At 39.4% G+C, this 17,146-nt stretch overlaps 1 protein-coding gene across 5 annotated transcripts in view; it reads left to right on the top strand.

Moving 5' to 3' along the window:
- The window catches only part of SIAH1 (siah E3 ubiquitin protein ligase 1), a 26,702-nt gene extending 9,556 nt beyond the window's left edge, over positions 1-17,146 (top strand). For 2 of the 5 annotated variants that reach the window (XM_061387108.1, XM_061387110.1), the window contains exon 2: positions 15,205-17,146. In XM_061387108.1, the coding sequence (XP_061243092.1) occupies positions 15,207-16,055 (849 nt within the window). In that variant the 5' untranslated portion in view covers positions 15,205-15,206 and the 3' untranslated portion in view covers positions 16,056-17,146. The other 3 variants (XM_061387107.1, XM_061387111.1, XM_061387109.1) reach the window with 3 other exon arrangements.

Genomic DNA, 17,146 nt, shown 5'->3' with positions numbered 1-17,146 from the left:
ACCTTTCCTGCCCGTCACATGTACAGACCCTTACCATTCCTATACTCTCCTAATTTAGTAACATCATAATTTTGTGTTTGCATTATTATGACTGTGAAAGTTACAATTTGAGCCATATAGTAAATGGTTACTTTTTCTTGGACTTATTTGTATAATTTTCCTTGTAGTTCATATTTGTCCTTTCTGCTCTGTTTTCTCTGTGTTTAATCGATTTTAACAAGTATTGCTCTATTACATCTAGCTTTGGATATTATTGCTCAGAAGTCCAAAGCTCTTCTGCTTTCTAATTTATTTATTCAGCTAACATATTTATTGAGCCTGCACTATGTGTCAGGCACTGTGGAAGTGTTTGGGACACATCATTGAACCAGACAAATTCCCATTTTCCAGGTGGTGGAGGAGGGATTACAACAACAACCATATCGCCAACAACCGTAACAGATAAGTAAATTGTATAGCCTGATAGATGGTACTACATTTTATGGACAACAATAGAGTAGAAATGGAGGAGAGCGAAGGAAGAGGAGGAGAGGCAAAGATTGATAACTATGAAGGAGCAAGGGTTAGGAAAAGGGGTCAGTGGGCAGAGTGTGGTCACTGTTTTATTTAAATAGAGGAGACTGGATAGCCCTCATTGAGAAAGAGGTATACAAGCAAAGATTAGAAGGAGGTGAGAGTCCTGTGGATATCTCAGAGAAAAGTATTTTAAGGCAGAGACCCAAAGGAGAGAGCAGCTTGCCCTTAGGGAACAAGGATACCAGTCAGCCAGTGAGGAAGGAAGAGGTGGGAAATGAAGTCAGACAGTAACGGGGACATACCATCATTGTGCTGGGTCTTGTAGACTGTTGTAGGATTTATCTTTTACCTGGATATGGGAGATTTTCATAGATTTTTTTTTTTTTTTCCTTATTGCTGTGCTCTGAATTGGTGGGTGGGGTGGGAGACAAGGATGGAAGCAGAAAGACTGGTTAGAAGGGTATTGCAGTAATCCAGTTGAAAGATAATGATACGATAGTAGTAGAGGTGATGAGGAGTAGTTGGATTCTGGATTCATTTCTCAGGGAGGTACAAAATTTCCTGGTGGTTTTACACATGTGGTATGTAGAGAAGAATCAAGGATAACGTCAAGACTTTTGGAATGAGTATCTGGAAGGATGAAGTTTCCATGAAGTGAAAGGAAGGCTATTGGTTGAGTATTCTGGGAGAAGATAAGGAGTTCAGTTTTGACCACCCTCCTGTAGAAATGTCTGGAGCTTCCCTGGTGGCTCAGATGGTAAAGAAGCCACCTGGAATGCAGGAGACCCAGGTTCAGTCCCTGGGTTGGAAAGATCCCCTGCAGGAGGGAACGGCAACCCATTCCAGTATTCTTGCCTGGAGAATCCTATGAACTGAGGAGTCTGGCAGACTACAGTCTGTGCGGTTGCGAAGAGTTGGACATGACTGAGTGGCTATGCACGCAAGCTGTGGGAATGTCTAGGAGACAGCTGGGTAGTTTAAGACAAATCTGAAGGTTTTTTTTTGTTTGTTAATCTGGACAGAAAAATGTTGAGGTCCATGACAATATTAGTGAAATTTTAAAAACACAAGAGTGAATGAGATTACCAAAGTGAAGAAAAGTGGACCATGGACAACTTCCAGTATCAAGAGTTTGGGGAGAAGAGCAGGAATCAATAAAGGAGACTGAGGAGCACCTGGTGAGGCAGGAAAACCAAGAGTGTGTAGAGTCAGTGACAGTTTACACAGCAGGAACCAGGGATCTGATCAACTCTGTCTGATGTTGGTGACAGTTCAAAACTTGCAAATTAAATACAAACAAAACTGCAAAACCAGTAAAATTCAGATTACTCTAATTTATGAAAGTATTGACTACTACGTGCCAAGTTGAAGTCTTGAAACAATATGACGTATGGAATTGACTTACGCTGTAGGTTCTTTTTGAGTTGAGCACACGAAAGTTATCCCATAAGTGTGGTCACCACGTGATGCGTTTTCTTACCAGTGTATTAGTGCTTCAGTGAAAGCCATGATGTCATCTGGGCTTCACTTCTCGCAAATGCATCACTTATGTATTAGGTCCCCCTCTATTTTTCTCTTTAACTTCCCGTAATTAGAGTACTGTTAGTACCAACTTGGAGCCAGTGTGACCATAACTGTAGACAGGAGCATTCAGTTACATTGCTAACAGATGGATTCAGATGATTGAGAATGTGCTAATGCTGTTTTTAAAATAACTAAACCCAAGAGAAATGTGGTACCTGCCCAGAAAATGGAATCTTAGTTTGATGAAATTTAGAGTCTAAGTTAATTCATGTGTTACATCCTTATTCAGAGTAACTAAAATGATTTGGCTACAGTTTGAGATGTGATGCTTATGTGACCCCATGTAGCTCGCTGGGCTCCTCTGTCCATCCTTGTCTCCAGGAAAGAATACTGGAGTGGGTAGCCATTCCCTTTTCCAGGGGATCTTCCTGACCTAGGGATCAAACCCAGGTGTCCCACATTGCAGCTGGATTCTTACCATCTGAGCCATCAGGAAAGCTGCTTTAACTATTTCAAAGGAGTGTAATTTAGTTTGAGTAAGGCTCCATGAATTTTTTAATATGGCATTTCCCCCTATATATTCCATTGTTCTATAAAGGTAGTAATACTGGATGCTTGGGGCTAGTGCACTGGGACGACCCAGAGGGATGGTATGGGGAGGGAGGAGGGAGGAGGGTTCAGGATGGGGAACACATGTGTACCTGTGGTGGATTCATTTTGATATTTGGCAAAACTAATACAATTATGTAAAGTTTAAAAATAAAATTAAAAAAAAAGAACTGTTAATCATATAATGTATTAAGACTCTTCAGTGTGACTTTTTATCTCATTTAATTTCTTCATCTCTCAAGCTGTGTGTTCTTTTCTGTTGAGCTTAGTATCACCAACTCTTTGTAGGTTACTGCCAGTGTTGATCTGCTTTAAAATTTTTGTTCTCTGTGTATTTACCTACCATTACTTGTCAAGAAGAAAGGGAAGATGGATGGGTTGTATGTTAAAGTGTAAAACTGGGTACAAAATACAGGGAAGAATTTTGAAAACATAGTTTAACATCAAGATGGAGCAAAAGAACAAAGATCTACTGGAATGTGTGACAGTTGTACATCCTGAGAGAATATAAAGCCCAGTCAGATTAGTAAACAGTTGTATTCAAACTTACGTAACTAAATGATGCGAATGTGGCTGCTTTTATCTAGACACGGTGAGTCTTGGTGATACTGCAGAAGTGATTGTGGTGTAATTCTGACTGGTATAGTTTCAGTAATTTCAAGTGAGTTCCCCAAAATTCTCTTTAGTGATATGTGGTATGACTCTAAAAGGTTGAGCGCCTGTTTAATCTCTTCCTGCTTCTTTTATTCTTGCTGTGCAGCATGTGGAATCTTAGTTTGGTCTTAGTTTCCTGAACAGGGACTGGCCCGAGATCCTTGTAGTGGAAACTCAAGAGTCTTAACCGCTGGACTGCCAGAGAAGTACCCTGCTTCTCTTTTATTTTTCTCCTCTTCTCTTCTTGATTCTTTGATTTGATTTAATGTCTAATGGCTTAATGACTGTTAGGTTATTCCACTTTAATACAAAAAATTCAAAAACTACTTGATATGACTACAGATGTAATGTAAAGAATTTAGGGAATTTTTTTTTTGGTCAGTTTTTATGAATATTGAAGTTTAGTTGGATGTGAAGTTGTAATATTCTGTGTAAGAGTGAGAAGATTATACATACTTTTCTTAGGGTTATTTGAAAGAAAATAAGATTCAGGGACAAAGCCAGACAGTCTGGCTCTGTTCTTATTACTACTCAATTTTTCTGATCTTCAGTTTCCTCATCTGCAAAATGGAGATACAGCCTTTATGAGTATAGACTGTATGAAGCTCCTGACATGATGCTTTACAGGTTGGTAGGTGGTCAGTTGGAAATTTCTATCATAGCAGACTTTGTTGTTGTTATCACATTTCAGACACTGTCCCAGGCTGAGGTTATGAAAATGAATACAATAGGTTGAAACAACAATTTTCAGTAAAATCTTGGGTAATCTGGGTCTTTTTAATTTGGTGATTTGTTGCATGTGTTGTTAGTAATATACCAAATGTTTCCATATACTTGATCTTAGTTAATGTCCAAAAATCTGTTTGTTTGTTTTTTAATATTTAAAAAAATTTACTTGGCTGTGCTGGGTCTTAGTTGCAACATGTGAGATCTTTGATCTTCAGGGCAGCATGTGGGTCTTCGGTTGCGACATGTGGCATCTAGTTTGACCCAAAGTCCATGGTTTACATTAATGGTTCACTCTTAGTGCTGTGGGCTTCCTGTATGACTCAATGGTAAAGAATCCACCTGGCAATGCAGGAAACTCGAGTTCAGGCCCTGGGTTGGGAAGATCTCCTGGAGGAGGAAATGGCAACCCACTCCAGTATTCTTGCCTCGGAAATCCCATGGACAGAGGAGCCTGGTGGTCTGTCTAGTTCATAGAGTCACAAAAGAGTTGGACACGACTTAGTGGCTAAAGAAACAACTTAGTGCTATATGAGTTTTGACGAATGTACCCACAACTGTAGCATACAGGATCATTTCACTGCCCTCAAAATCCTTTGTGGTCCACCTGCTCATCCCCTCGCCCAGTCTCTGGCAAATACTGATTTTGTTTTACTGCCTCCATACCTTTGCCTTTTCCAGCGTGTCATATATAGTTGGAATCATGCAACGTGTAACCTTTTCAGATTGGCTTTTTTCACTTAGCAGTACATATTTAGGGTTCCTTCATATCTTTTTGTGGCGTGATAGCTCATTTTCTAAAATTTCTGAATTATATTCCATTGTATGAATGTACCACAGTTTATCCGTTCACTACAGAAAGACATCTTGGTTGCTGCCGCATCTTGGGAATTATGAATAAAGCTGCTATAAACATCTGTGTGCAGGTTTTTGTGTGGACATAAGTTTTCAACTACTTTGGGTAGATCTTGGAGATCGTAATTGCTGAATCTTATGGTATATGTATCGGAGAAGGCAATGGCACTCCACTCCAGTACTCTTGCCTGGAAAATCCCATGTGCAGAGGACCCTGGTGGGCTGATGTCTATGGGGTCACACAGAGTCGGACACGACTGAAGTGACTTAGCAGCAGCAGCAGCATGGTATATGTGTAGTTTTGAATAAACTGCTAAACTGCCTTCCAAGTGGCTGTACAATTTTGCATTCCCACCAGCAATGAATCGTTGTTCCACGTGCCCATCAGCATTCGGTGTTATCAGTGTCCTGGATCTTGCCATTCTAAAAGGTGTGTGGTAGTATTTTATGTGTGCTTTAATCTGCATCTCCCGGATGACAAATGATGTGGAGCACCTTTTCATGCTCCTTGGCTATCTGTATAAATGATGAGGTGTCTGTTACAGTCTTTTGCCTACTTTTTTCCTTTTTCTTTTTTTAATTAATTCATTTTTGGCTGTGCTGGATTTTCCTTGCTTTTTGCAGGCTTTCTCTAGTTGGGTCGAGTGGTGGCTAGTCTTTGCATGGGCTTCTCACTGTGGTGGCTTCTTCTGTTGCGGAGCTTGGGCTGTAGGCCGGGGGGCTTCGGCAGCTGTGGCACGCCATTTAATTGGCATATTCATTTTCTTGTTGAGTTCTGTGCAATATTTTGGATGGCAGTCCTTTATCAGATATGTCTTCTGCAAACATTTTCTCCCAGTTTGTGGTTTGTCCTCTCATTCTCTTGACATTTTTACTTTTTAAGTCTAGGTGATGAATCTTTCCGGGTTCACGCCTTTGATTTTTCTGAAAAGTCATTGCCAAACCCAAGGTCTTCCAGATTTCTCCTGTGTTATCTTCTAGGATTTTTATAGTTTTATGTTTTACTAGGCCTGTGATTCGAGTTAATTTGTGAAAGGTGTAAGATTTGTGTCTAGATTTCTTCTTTTGTTTTGCCTGTGGATACCCAGCTGTTCCAACACCATTAGTTGAAGTCTTTTGTTTTCTTCCTTGTGTTGTTGCCTTTTGCTCCTTTGTCAAAGATAAGCATGGTGTTGTTGTAAAATATTGTTATTTAAAGTAAATTGTAAGTCTCAATTGTGAATTGAGATTCACAATTGTGAATCTCTTTAAGGTTCTATCAAGCAACAGGTGTATTTTACCGAGGAGTCATCAGGGATGAGTGAGCTCTGGTTATATACGTGCTAATCCTTCATACTGTTGTACTTGAGTTATTTATTCATTCAGGAATATTTGAGTACCTGGTCTGGATGGGCACTGTCCTAGGTGCTGGAGCTAGAAGAGAGAACACAATAAACAAAGTCTGCTTTGATGAAGCTCATATTCTGCAGAGCTTCTGAACGAGAAGTTAATGGTCAGGGAAGCTGGGAGTTCTCAAGACCCTTCGAGGGTCAAAGTTGTTTTTCATAATAATGAGACATGAAAGTAAATTGAGGTTCCCAGAGGCTTCATGACATATGGTATCTTCACAGATTAATTGCATAAAGTGAAAGTGAAAGTTGCTCAGTGGTGTCTGAGTCTTTGTGACCCCATGGACTGTAAGTCCATGGAATTCTTCAGGCCAGAATACTAGAGTGGATAGCTTTTCCCTTCTCCAGGGATCTTCCCAACCCAGGGATTGAACCCAGGTCTCCCGCATTGCAGGTGGATTCTTTACCAGCTGAGCCACAAGGGAAGCCCAAGAATACTGGAGTGGGTAGCCTATCCCTTCTCCAGAGGATCTTCCTACACAAGAACCAAACCAGGGTCTCCTGCATTGCAACTGAGCAGATATTAAATATCCAACTTTCGTTTTTCTTACTGTATCATATTAAAAAGATTTGCAAAAAACATAAAACATAGATGCTCTTCTCCCTATTATGGAAGATACTTTTCATAAACATTTAACATGTAGATTTTTACATGTTATATAAAAAATGTGATGTTAATTTTAACATATTTAAAGTTCTTCACTTGAATTTCTAATATTGTAAAAATTAATACATATAAACCACATTGACAAAATGCTCTTTTGGGATCCTCAATTTTTTAAAACTTTAAAACAGTAAAGACAAATTTTGTCTTACATGGCCAGATAGGCTTAAAGGGCTTTAGGAGTCATGAAAGTGAAAAGTGTTAGTCACTCAATCATGTCTCTTAGTGACCCCAAGGACTCTTTGTGACCCCAAAGAGTAGCCCGTCAGGCTCCTCTGTCTATGGGATTTTTCCAGACAAGAATACTGGAGTGGGTTGCCATTTCCTTCTCCAAGGGATCTTCTTTACCCAGGGATTGAACCTGGGTCTCCCACATTGCAGGCAGACTCTTTACCGACTAAGCCACCAGGGAAGACCTTAGGAGTCAAACATAGGGTCTTTTCATCTCCACCCTTGGAAACAGTCCTAGATGTAAGTGAATGTGCTTAACTGTATTCCAGTAAAACTACTTACAAAAACAGGCAAGTGGCCTGCAGCTGTAGTTTGCCAATTACTGGTACAAAGGGTTCCTGAAACCAAAAATGTTTGAGAATTGCTGTTTTCAGCGAAAAGCTGGTATTGAGGAGGAGAGGGAAAAGGACAGAAGATAGACAATAAGTAGTAAGAAATTATTTAGCAAGTGAATTTCATATGGCAAGAGATAATATGAAGACAATAAGAAGAGTGATCTGGTCTTTAGGAAAGGCCCCTCTAAGGTGCTGACTCTTACTCATCTTCCATCTTTTTTTATTTACTCTTTCCTGGCTACATTGGGGATCCCTCTTGTGTTGGGAGGGAAAGCAAAAGATAGTTGAATCTTACTAAACTTAAATTCAGAAAAGGTTAATTTTTCAAGTTGAATTAGAAAATGTCCAAAGAATATCTGCTTTACAGGATCTAGGAAATTATAACATTGCCCAGATTAGAACACTGACCTATTTTATATGACATTTAGCAAGTTCTTCTGTGTCATTTTTCTCTTCTGAAAATGAGAGAGTTGGTTAAGATCTTTTCCAAGTCTAAAATTTTTGTATAATGTCTGTTGGCCTAGGATGCCATTTACCACCCCTTCTAAGTCTTCCTTAGTCACATAGCTCTTCAACTCCTTTTTTTTTTTTTTTTAAACTAGCTCTGTGATCTGAAATTTATTTGAAATCCATTTTCTTTTCTATAACATGGGGGATAAATGCTTGACTTGGAAGCTCATTGAGGACAATAGCTGGTACATACAGATGCTTGTTAATGAATGTCCAGGGGAGCTGTTTTAGTGAGAATGGAAGAAAAGTCCCTTCTCTGTCTCTTTATTTATTTAGTCTGCTGTCCCTGGAACCATTTAGGTTATCGCAGTGAGAACAAAACCACTAACCAAGAGTGACGCTTCAGTGCGGGACATGAAAATTAAACATGGAAACTTTAATAGAGAGGTTAAGAAGTTCGAGAGCAGTGCAATCTGAATTTATGTGGCCATTCCAACTTCAGGGAAAGGAAAGGGAAGCAGCCGTTCGTTCCATCATACTCTGCTCCCTTGTTGGAGGTTGAGGGTATCTAAATAATTAAATGTTTTAGCATATCAGGAGATCAGTAACCTTAGCAAAACCAAATTTATGAATAAGAACTTGAGTTCTCTTGGAATGCAGTACAAAGCAAGGATCAGAATGATGAGAAAAAATATGTAAAGACTTTTGAAGATAGATTCAGGAGAGTTAGTATCAGAATTATATGAAGAAAAGAACTGAGTAATGGTAAGAGTTAAAAAAGAACAATTAGAGGAAAGGTCCACAAAGGTGAAAGATTTGTCTTGAGATTGAAAATACTTGCTGTTTGGCTTGTGCCCATGACATATATCTAGATGTTCTGATGAAAATTTCTTCCAAAGAGAGAGTCCTAGAAGCCACCTGTTAGGGTAGAAAAGTTACTTGCAGAGGAACAAGAATAAAAGTGAGGTTAGGTTTTTGATCTGTGTAGTTACTTATCAGAAGACAGCAGGATTTATGTAATTCTTAGGGGTAAATGGTATGACTAAAATTCTGAACTTGTGCAATTTATGCAAGAGCTTCAGATTGTTAAGATTGAGGTTTGACCTGCCTTGTTTTGGGAGATGTTTATGGTTTCATTTTTGAGGTTAATTTCATTTTGAGGTTAGATTCACTGTGAAATAAAAGTAATAAGGAAAATAGTGAAATAAAATTAGGATATAGAATTATGCTGTCCAGTGGGGCTTTCTGCAGTGACGAGGATATGGTGATAACTATTTTGCATTCCTATCAGCAGAGCTTAAGAGTTCCATCTCTTAGATATCTCACAGGATCTCATTTCTACTTTGCATTTCATCTCTTATCGCAGTTTGGTATTTAGCATAGTACCTAATGGGTTCTGGTTAAGTATTTTTGGTTTGTTTTGTTTGTTTGTTTTACTAAGTATAGAAGCCTCAAAATACAGTGATTTAGGGAGTAAAAAACAGATACTCGTTATACATTTAAGTTATAGTTTGCATTTTCCTCTCCATCTGCTGTCATCACCTTTGTTCAGACTTCTGCTTCTACGTCTTCTATCAGATCTTTTGTCCTGGACTTCCCCCACTTAAGATCGTTACTTTTATTGGATATATACATCTTATTTTGTGGCTACAACGTTTTCTGAATTATCTTCAGGAAAAGAGCTTTTAGGAAAATACTATGTACAATTTTTTAAAATTACCATTAGTAAGGTACAGTTCTGGAAACTAAAAACAGATTGCTTGATTTTTTTTTTCCCCCCTTGGCATTATTGTGTTATAATGAAGTTTGATTTTTAACTTAGTGTTTTAAGCTGTTGAATTTTTAAGGAGACTTGCCATAGTTTTAATTTTGTGGTAGGCATCTTTGAGGGGGGCCATTATTTGCATGTCATGGTAACATTTGTAAACTGCAAGAAAATGAAAGGCACGGCATTGTTGTATATTCATTAAAATGCACAGGCACAAGGTTATGATTAATCAGAGAAATTGTTCATTAGTTATTTATAATTTAGAATAGGAAAAAAGGTACCTATTGAGACTAAATTGAGACTAAAAGTTTGAATTTGTTTACTTAAGTGGTAAGTTTGTTAATGTGGCATAGCAATGGTTAAATGCTCTAAAGTTACTAAGGCTACTAAGGCAACATTAAAGGCTGATTCTAAAATGTTTTTATTTAAATTAAAGTCTATTTAAACTTTATACCAAATGGGGCCTGAGATGTAAGCTTTATTTTAGAACGGGTAAGTAATAGTGGACTCTTGATAAATTTTGGAATTTTGCTAACTTTGGATTCTGTGGGCTTGTCTTAGTGTAATGTAGTTTTTGTAAAAATCTATCTCATAAAACCAGTTTAAATAAATGTTCTACCTAGTCGAGAAATTCTACTGTATTGTGCTAAAAATTAGTTAAAATGGTAATTGCTCTTTGGTAGACATGTTTGATGGAGAAGGCAATAGCACCCCACTCCAGTACTCTTGCCTGGAGAATCCCAGGGACGGGGGAGCCTGGTGGGCTCCTGTCTATGGGGTCGCACAGAGTCGGATACGACTGAAGCGACTTAGCAGCAGCAGCAGCAGCAGACATGTTTGATAACCTTACTAAAGCTAAAGGCATCTTTTAGAGTATACATCTGCAGCCCACAAGTTCTTGGTCTCTAACTAATTGATGACTTTAGGCCAGACAAGTTAACTTTTGGAATTCTGTAAGTGAGCACTTACATATTTTGGAATATGTACCACCTATGATATATATAACTTACCCATCTTCCTTAATCCAGACAAAAGCCATGCAAGGCTAGAAATACTGTCCCAGTTTTACAGCTGAGCAGGTGGTGAAGACTGAGTTTGAATTCAAGTGTAGATGATTCCAGCACACTTCCATTTTTACTGTCCTGACTCACTTATTCAGAGGTTTGTCTGCAGATTGATTTTTAGATGGTGTTGTAAGGATCTGGGTATGGGTTCTTTGTATATAGGTTCTTTTTGTATAGGTTCTTTGGAAGTTTGGGAAAACATTTTTTTGCTTGAGAAATGTCATCCCTTTTACTTGTTTTTACACATTTGGACTCTGTCCTAAATCTGTCTGAAGATTTTCTGCTCTAAAACATTTGAAGTCTTCTGCTCTAGAAACCTGAGACCTATCTATAATGACTGTGTATTAGAAAATTAAAACATAGATTATCATAATTTATATTTTTCAGTGAACAGACTATTTTCAGTTATATTTCTATTCCTAATGATGTTTTCTGTAGTCTAATACCAAAATGACATTGAGGTGATTGAACACACTATTAATAGGGTGGGGAAGTGATTAAGAGTTAAAATTTTATGCTGAAAATGGCCAGTTTACAGCACAGGGTTCACACCCCATTCCACGTCTTGGTGCCTTTAAAGGCTGCACTAAGCATGATGTAATGACAGGTTAAACCTCTGAATGCCTGAGCTGACGCAATGCAGATTGGAGGCCCTGGACTTTATTGGGGCAAGGGTAATGCTTATTTAAAAACAAAACAAGCTACTCTGTTTAATAAGGCTGTTTAAGATGGTTTTCCTAGAGTGGGAAGAGAATAAAATCTAAATTTGGAGGTTAAAGCAGGGGTTTAATATGGTTATGTGTGCTTACTACTCTCACTAAATCTTCTCGAAGGGAAAAGGAGTTTAAGGTGCTGACGGCGGTAAAAATGGAGAAGTGAGTTACAGTTGAGATAAGGTAGTTAACGCCAGTTAAATAGTTATTGAACGAAGTAGGGAGAATGCTTTTACTTTATAAAAATCTAGCGTCCGCAGGGTTAACTGGCAGAGTATAGTGCAGAGATGCTTGTCTGGTCGCGTATTTCCCATATATTCTGTGTAGACTTTTGGGTTGAAACCATGCAAAATTGCCGATATCCTACTGTTTGGGCCTACAGAAATGGAGTGTTTCAGCTTCTAGTAAGCTGATGGCGTGTGCAGTATCGCCGGGGAGTGAGGATCGCGGGGTTTTACGCCGGGTTTTACTCGGCTGGGTGCCTGGGTGGGAGTTGCGCCCTCCTTGCCCAGGAGCCGCTTGGGAGCTGCCCCAGACAGAGTGGGGCGGAGCCTTAAGCCCCGCCCCCATACGCCGCCGCCCCGCCTCTCGCCAGCCGCGGCAGCCGCCGCCCTGTGCAGAGAGAGCCTGCGGCCCCCTGGCACTGCGTTGGCGCAGGCTTTCCAGCTGCGGGCCGGATCCTGCAGTAGTAGCTCGAGCTGGCACCGAGAGCGCACGTAGTCGACCAGTCGCCTCTACGCACCCTTCAGCCCTGTTCTTCACCGAGCTGGCAGGAGCCTAGCCGATGAATTTGGGGAAGACAGACTTCCGAGACAGACGAAGGTTTAGGGCCCAGCAGAGGACAGCTCAGCAATGGCTCCCATTTTTGGAGACGCAGGCGAATTTGAGCTCCTGGGGAGGTGTGGTCGACTCCTCTTGGAACAGGAGGGGGCATCAGTTCTCTTCTTCAGTAGCCAGTGCTTCTGAGGAGTGAATGGAGTGTATGGAGTAGGGCATGTGCATTCTTTTGAAAACTAGACCCGGGACATGTTTAGGAACAGAAGGTATCCAGGAGAGCCCTCTGTTGCAAATTGTCTTTGCTTCTGGGGGAAAGGCTATGAGCTCTTTGACTTATGACCGGGAAGTCTCCCTTACCTTTTCTGTACTCCTGGAGAGGCGTCTTGCTCACTTGTTTACCAGCATCTGGGACAAGGAAGAGAAAAGGTATTGCTATTAAGAGACTGTGTTGCTTAAACTGTGAAACGGGAAAGTTGTTTTGAGCCTCTGAAACGGACCAGGGAATTGCTGCAACAAAATTGACCTGGCAGTGATGTTCTTTTGATCAGCCGTGCTTTTCTCCGTTTAAACCAAACTTCAGGTTATGTCATGACTGCTGCAGAGCTGTCCAGACACTTCAGTCCTTGGTTCCTACTTCACGGCTGCTGTGATGTGTTTGGATTATTTTTCTGTGTGAAGATGGAGTGAGTTCCACCTTCCAAGCTTTGGGAAGTTTTAGCAGCTACTGTCCTGTAATACTTAAATTCACCAGAAATAGAAGCCATATTTTACTTGTTTTCACACTTTGAATAGGAATTTTAAGTTGTGCTTTGTACGTTTGGAAAAATAATAATGTATATTGTAATGTGAGTCTGGGCTATTGATAAATGTATAACTTTTGCTAGGTCAAAAAATTAAAACAGTAATATTTTTCTTGCTTAGTAGTTATATTATGTTGAATACAAACTGAGTTTAGTGACCAGCTGGTTTTGGTTTAGTGATTTGAAAGACATTGGCTTAGATTTTGTGCCCAGGGAATCACTTCCCAGTTATTATGTCGCTCTCTTAAATGAGCTGCATAAAATGGACCATGAAATAAGCATACATACGGAACACTTTGGCAATGCTAAGCCATTGTTTTACTAGTGACCTAAAATAAAATGCATGGATCATCATATGCAGAAAAAATCTCAGGGGTAAACTGAATTTCATGAGAGTTCCTTTATAGTGTTTTTGTTGGGCTGAACACTTTGGTTGTTTATACAGGGCTTCAGTGATGAGAATTGATTCCTGTTGTCTTAAATCCATGTGATGAGCCATGTTATGATAGAATTCTTGTGATACTTTTGTTTCCCCTTGACTCTAGAATATTTCTTTAGTGACAGTGGAATTGATCTGTTTTGGGGTTTCCTGGGGGAGAGGTTTCACTCTCAATCCCCATTTAAGGTTCCTGTCCTTGAGTAATCTATGAGTATGTGCTTGTGCTCAGTCGATCAGTACATGGGGTCTGACTCTGTGACTCCGTGGACTGTAGCCCACCAGGCTCCTTGGTAGATGGGAATTTCCCAGGTAAGAATACTGGAGTGAGTTACCATTTCCTCCTCCAGGGGATCTTTCCGACAGGGATCAAACCTGTGTCTTCTGCCTTGGCCGGTGGATTCTTTACCACTGAGCTGCCTGGGACGCCCTATCTATGGGTAATAGAACCCAGATTGCATTTATGTGGTCTCACTGATAACCAGCATTATTTTTTTCAACGTTAAATTCTTTCCAACAGAATAACAGTTACAAATTAAGGAAACATTAATTTTTAGGAGTTGTCAAATTTTGATTCTGTAGAAATATGGCTTGTGGTTATTGAGTATATACTCTTAGGACATTAATGGACTGATTTTTTTGTCATCCCCAAGAAAGCAGCCCACTATATCCTGGGAAAAGGTGCTTGTTTTATCTTTAATTCAGCTTGACAGGTTAGTTAACATTGTTGATCATTTCTTCCAGATGGCATTTATTTCTTAAATAATGTTTAGTGCTGTGCTGATGAATGCTTGAGCAACACTGGTGAACTCTATAATACAATATAAGGAATTCTTTACCTGTTGACTCTGTCCTTCACCCCTAACGTTGTGTGAGTCTCTCTGATACTGTTTATCTTTATTCTTTATCTTTTCCTGACTCTCCTTCCTCTTTGCAAATTATACCTGATTTATATTGTAGAATGGAAGTAGAACAGAATGATTTACTTCTGAATACCAGACTTACAATCTTTTAGAAGGTGGCCCTGTATTTCTCCTATATACTTCCTCACTTTTGAAGGGGGTCACAGATCAGTAGGAAACAAGATTAAGATCTAGGTGGTGTTAACATTCCATGGAGATGGATGATAGGATGGCAGGAGACTTCCTTTCCCCAAATAGATCTCTTGAGCAGATAATATTCACCATCAGAAAGAGTAATCAAAAGTCAGGACCCTGGTGATCCTTTGGATCGTGTATAACTCACTGAGGCTGTCAACAGCTGACTTAAGAACGGGGAAGAAATAGAATGAGGAGGGCAGTTGAACACAGAGAGGCAGGGGAAATTCCAGTCAAAACTGATTTCATTGAACTTAAACTATTTATACAGTGTTCCTTAGTTGTTTAGGATCCAAGTTTCTATTTTAGCATTCATTGCATGTAGTCCATTCAAGGATGATTTTTTAACATTTTTTAGAAAAAGGGAATGTGCTCTGGACCATTGTGGAAACAGATTTTATCCAATGTACAGTGCACATATTTCATGTAATCTATGTTGTTTTAAACCCTGTTTGTTTTCCTTTATTTTGTTTACAGCAAATGTTGCACTAAACTTAAGTATTTTTGGCAAGTAAATGTTATTTATATAAAACATGTTAGAGTTGTAATTATTTTTCTCCTCCTCCTTATACTTTATATTTGTGTTTTTTATTACAGAAATGAGCCGTCAGACTGCAACAGCATTACCTACTGGAACCTCAAAGTGTGCACCGTCCCAGAGGGTGCCTGCCCTGACGGGCACAACCGCCTCCAACAATGACTTGGCGAGTCTCTTTGAGTGTCCGGTCTGCTTCGACTATGTGTTACCACCCATTCTTCAGTGCCAGAGTGGCCATCTTGTTTGTAGCAACTGTCGCCCAAAGCTCACATGTTGTCCAACTTGCCGGGGCCCGCTGGGATCCATTCGCAACTTGGCTATGGAGAAAGTGGCCAATTCAGTACTTTTCCCTTGTAAATATGCCTCTTCTGGATGTGAGATAACTCTGCCACACACAGAAAAAGCAGACCACGAAGAGCTCTGTGAGTTTAGGCCTTATTCTTGTCCGTGCCCTGGTGCTTCCTGTAAATGGCAAGGCTCTCTGGATGCTGTCATGCCACATCTGATGCATCAGCATAAGTCCATCACAACCCTGCAGGGAGAGGACATAGTTTTTCTTGCTACAGACATTAATCTTCCTGGTGCTGTTGACTGGGTGATGATGCAGTCTTGTTTTGGCTTTCATTTCATGTTGGTCTTGGAGAAACAGGAAAAATATGATGGTCACCAGCAATTCTTCGCAATTGTACAGCTGATAGGAACACGCAAGCAAGCTGAAAATTTTGCTTATCGACTTGAGCTAAATGGTCATAGGCGGCGATTGACTTGGGAAGCCACTCCTCGCTCTATTCATGAGGGAATTGCAACAGCCATTATGAATAGTGACTGCCTAGTCTTTGACACCAGCATTGCACAGCTCTTTGCAGAAAATGGCAATTTAGGCATCAATGTAACTATTTCCATGTGTTGAAATGGCAATCAGACATTTTCTGGCCAGTGTTTAAAACCATTGCATTCAATTTCACAGAGAATAAGGCACCTGTCTGCCTACCAACCAAAAACTTGTGGTAGGTGGAAGCTAGACACATGAAGGTAAATAAAAGGAAAGGCTGTTAAATACAGGAAACAGTTGCATGTAATAACACTAATATATTTAAAAATAAGTCAACAGTAAACCACTGAAAAATAAATATATATATATATATACACCCAAGATGGGCATCTTTTGTATTAAGAAAGGAAACATTGTAAAATAATTCTGAATTTGTGTTTGTTGTAGATTGAGTGTACCGTTGAAAAATACTGGGTTCTGGTTTTTTGTGTGCCTGTGCGTGTGTGTGCGCGCGTGTGAGTGTGTTTGGGTTCTCCTTTAACCGACAAGCCATGTTGAGTGGCCTTGGGCCACCGCTTCCCTCTGTGAGTCAATGCATCGTGCTGCTGTGTGTGTATAGTTTTTCTGTGTGCATTTGCTAAGTTTTATTAATTCTAGTTTTTCATTAAATAAACTTGACTTTCTTTTCTGTAATTCAGGTTTTTCCTCACTTTTTTTTGTACCTTTTAAAGTTAGTGTCTTTTTGATATGCATAATTGTTGATGGTAAAATTTATACATGTGTTCGATACATATTTTCTTTTCCCCCATTAATCAGTTCATTAGAAATATTCTAAATTCAACTGTTTGTGAAGATATGAGTTTCAGAAAGGAAAGATAACATCAGAAGAATTATCAGAAGCTAGTTAAAGCAGCTATAAAATGGTCTCCCTCTCTTCTCCAGTTGACTCATACCTTCAAACTTATTCTTTGTAGGTTAGGGAGTACTGATTTTTTTTTTTTTAACTACTGGGGAAAAAAAATCAGGCTCCCCCTTCCCCCCACATATCTTGGACAAATCACATATGTTTAAAATTTCTTCTTGTATTTATTGGTTTTGCAAAAGAAGGCATCGTCTCACACAGTATTTGTAATTAAAAGCAAATCATTTGTTAAAAAACAGGCAGTTTGCAAAAAAATGTTTTTGGTCTTTTATAATTCTCATTAAAAGAATATCTGGCAAATTAAAAA

This window comes from Bos javanicus, chromosome 18 (genome assembly GCF_032452875.1).
Source record: "Bos javanicus breed banteng chromosome 18, ARS-OSU_banteng_1.0, whole genome shotgun sequence".
In the NCBI taxonomy this organism is placed as follows: Eukaryota; Metazoa; Chordata; class Mammalia; order Artiodactyla; family Bovidae; genus Bos; species Bos javanicus.
This window is presented reverse-complemented; position numbering and strand designations above follow the sequence as displayed.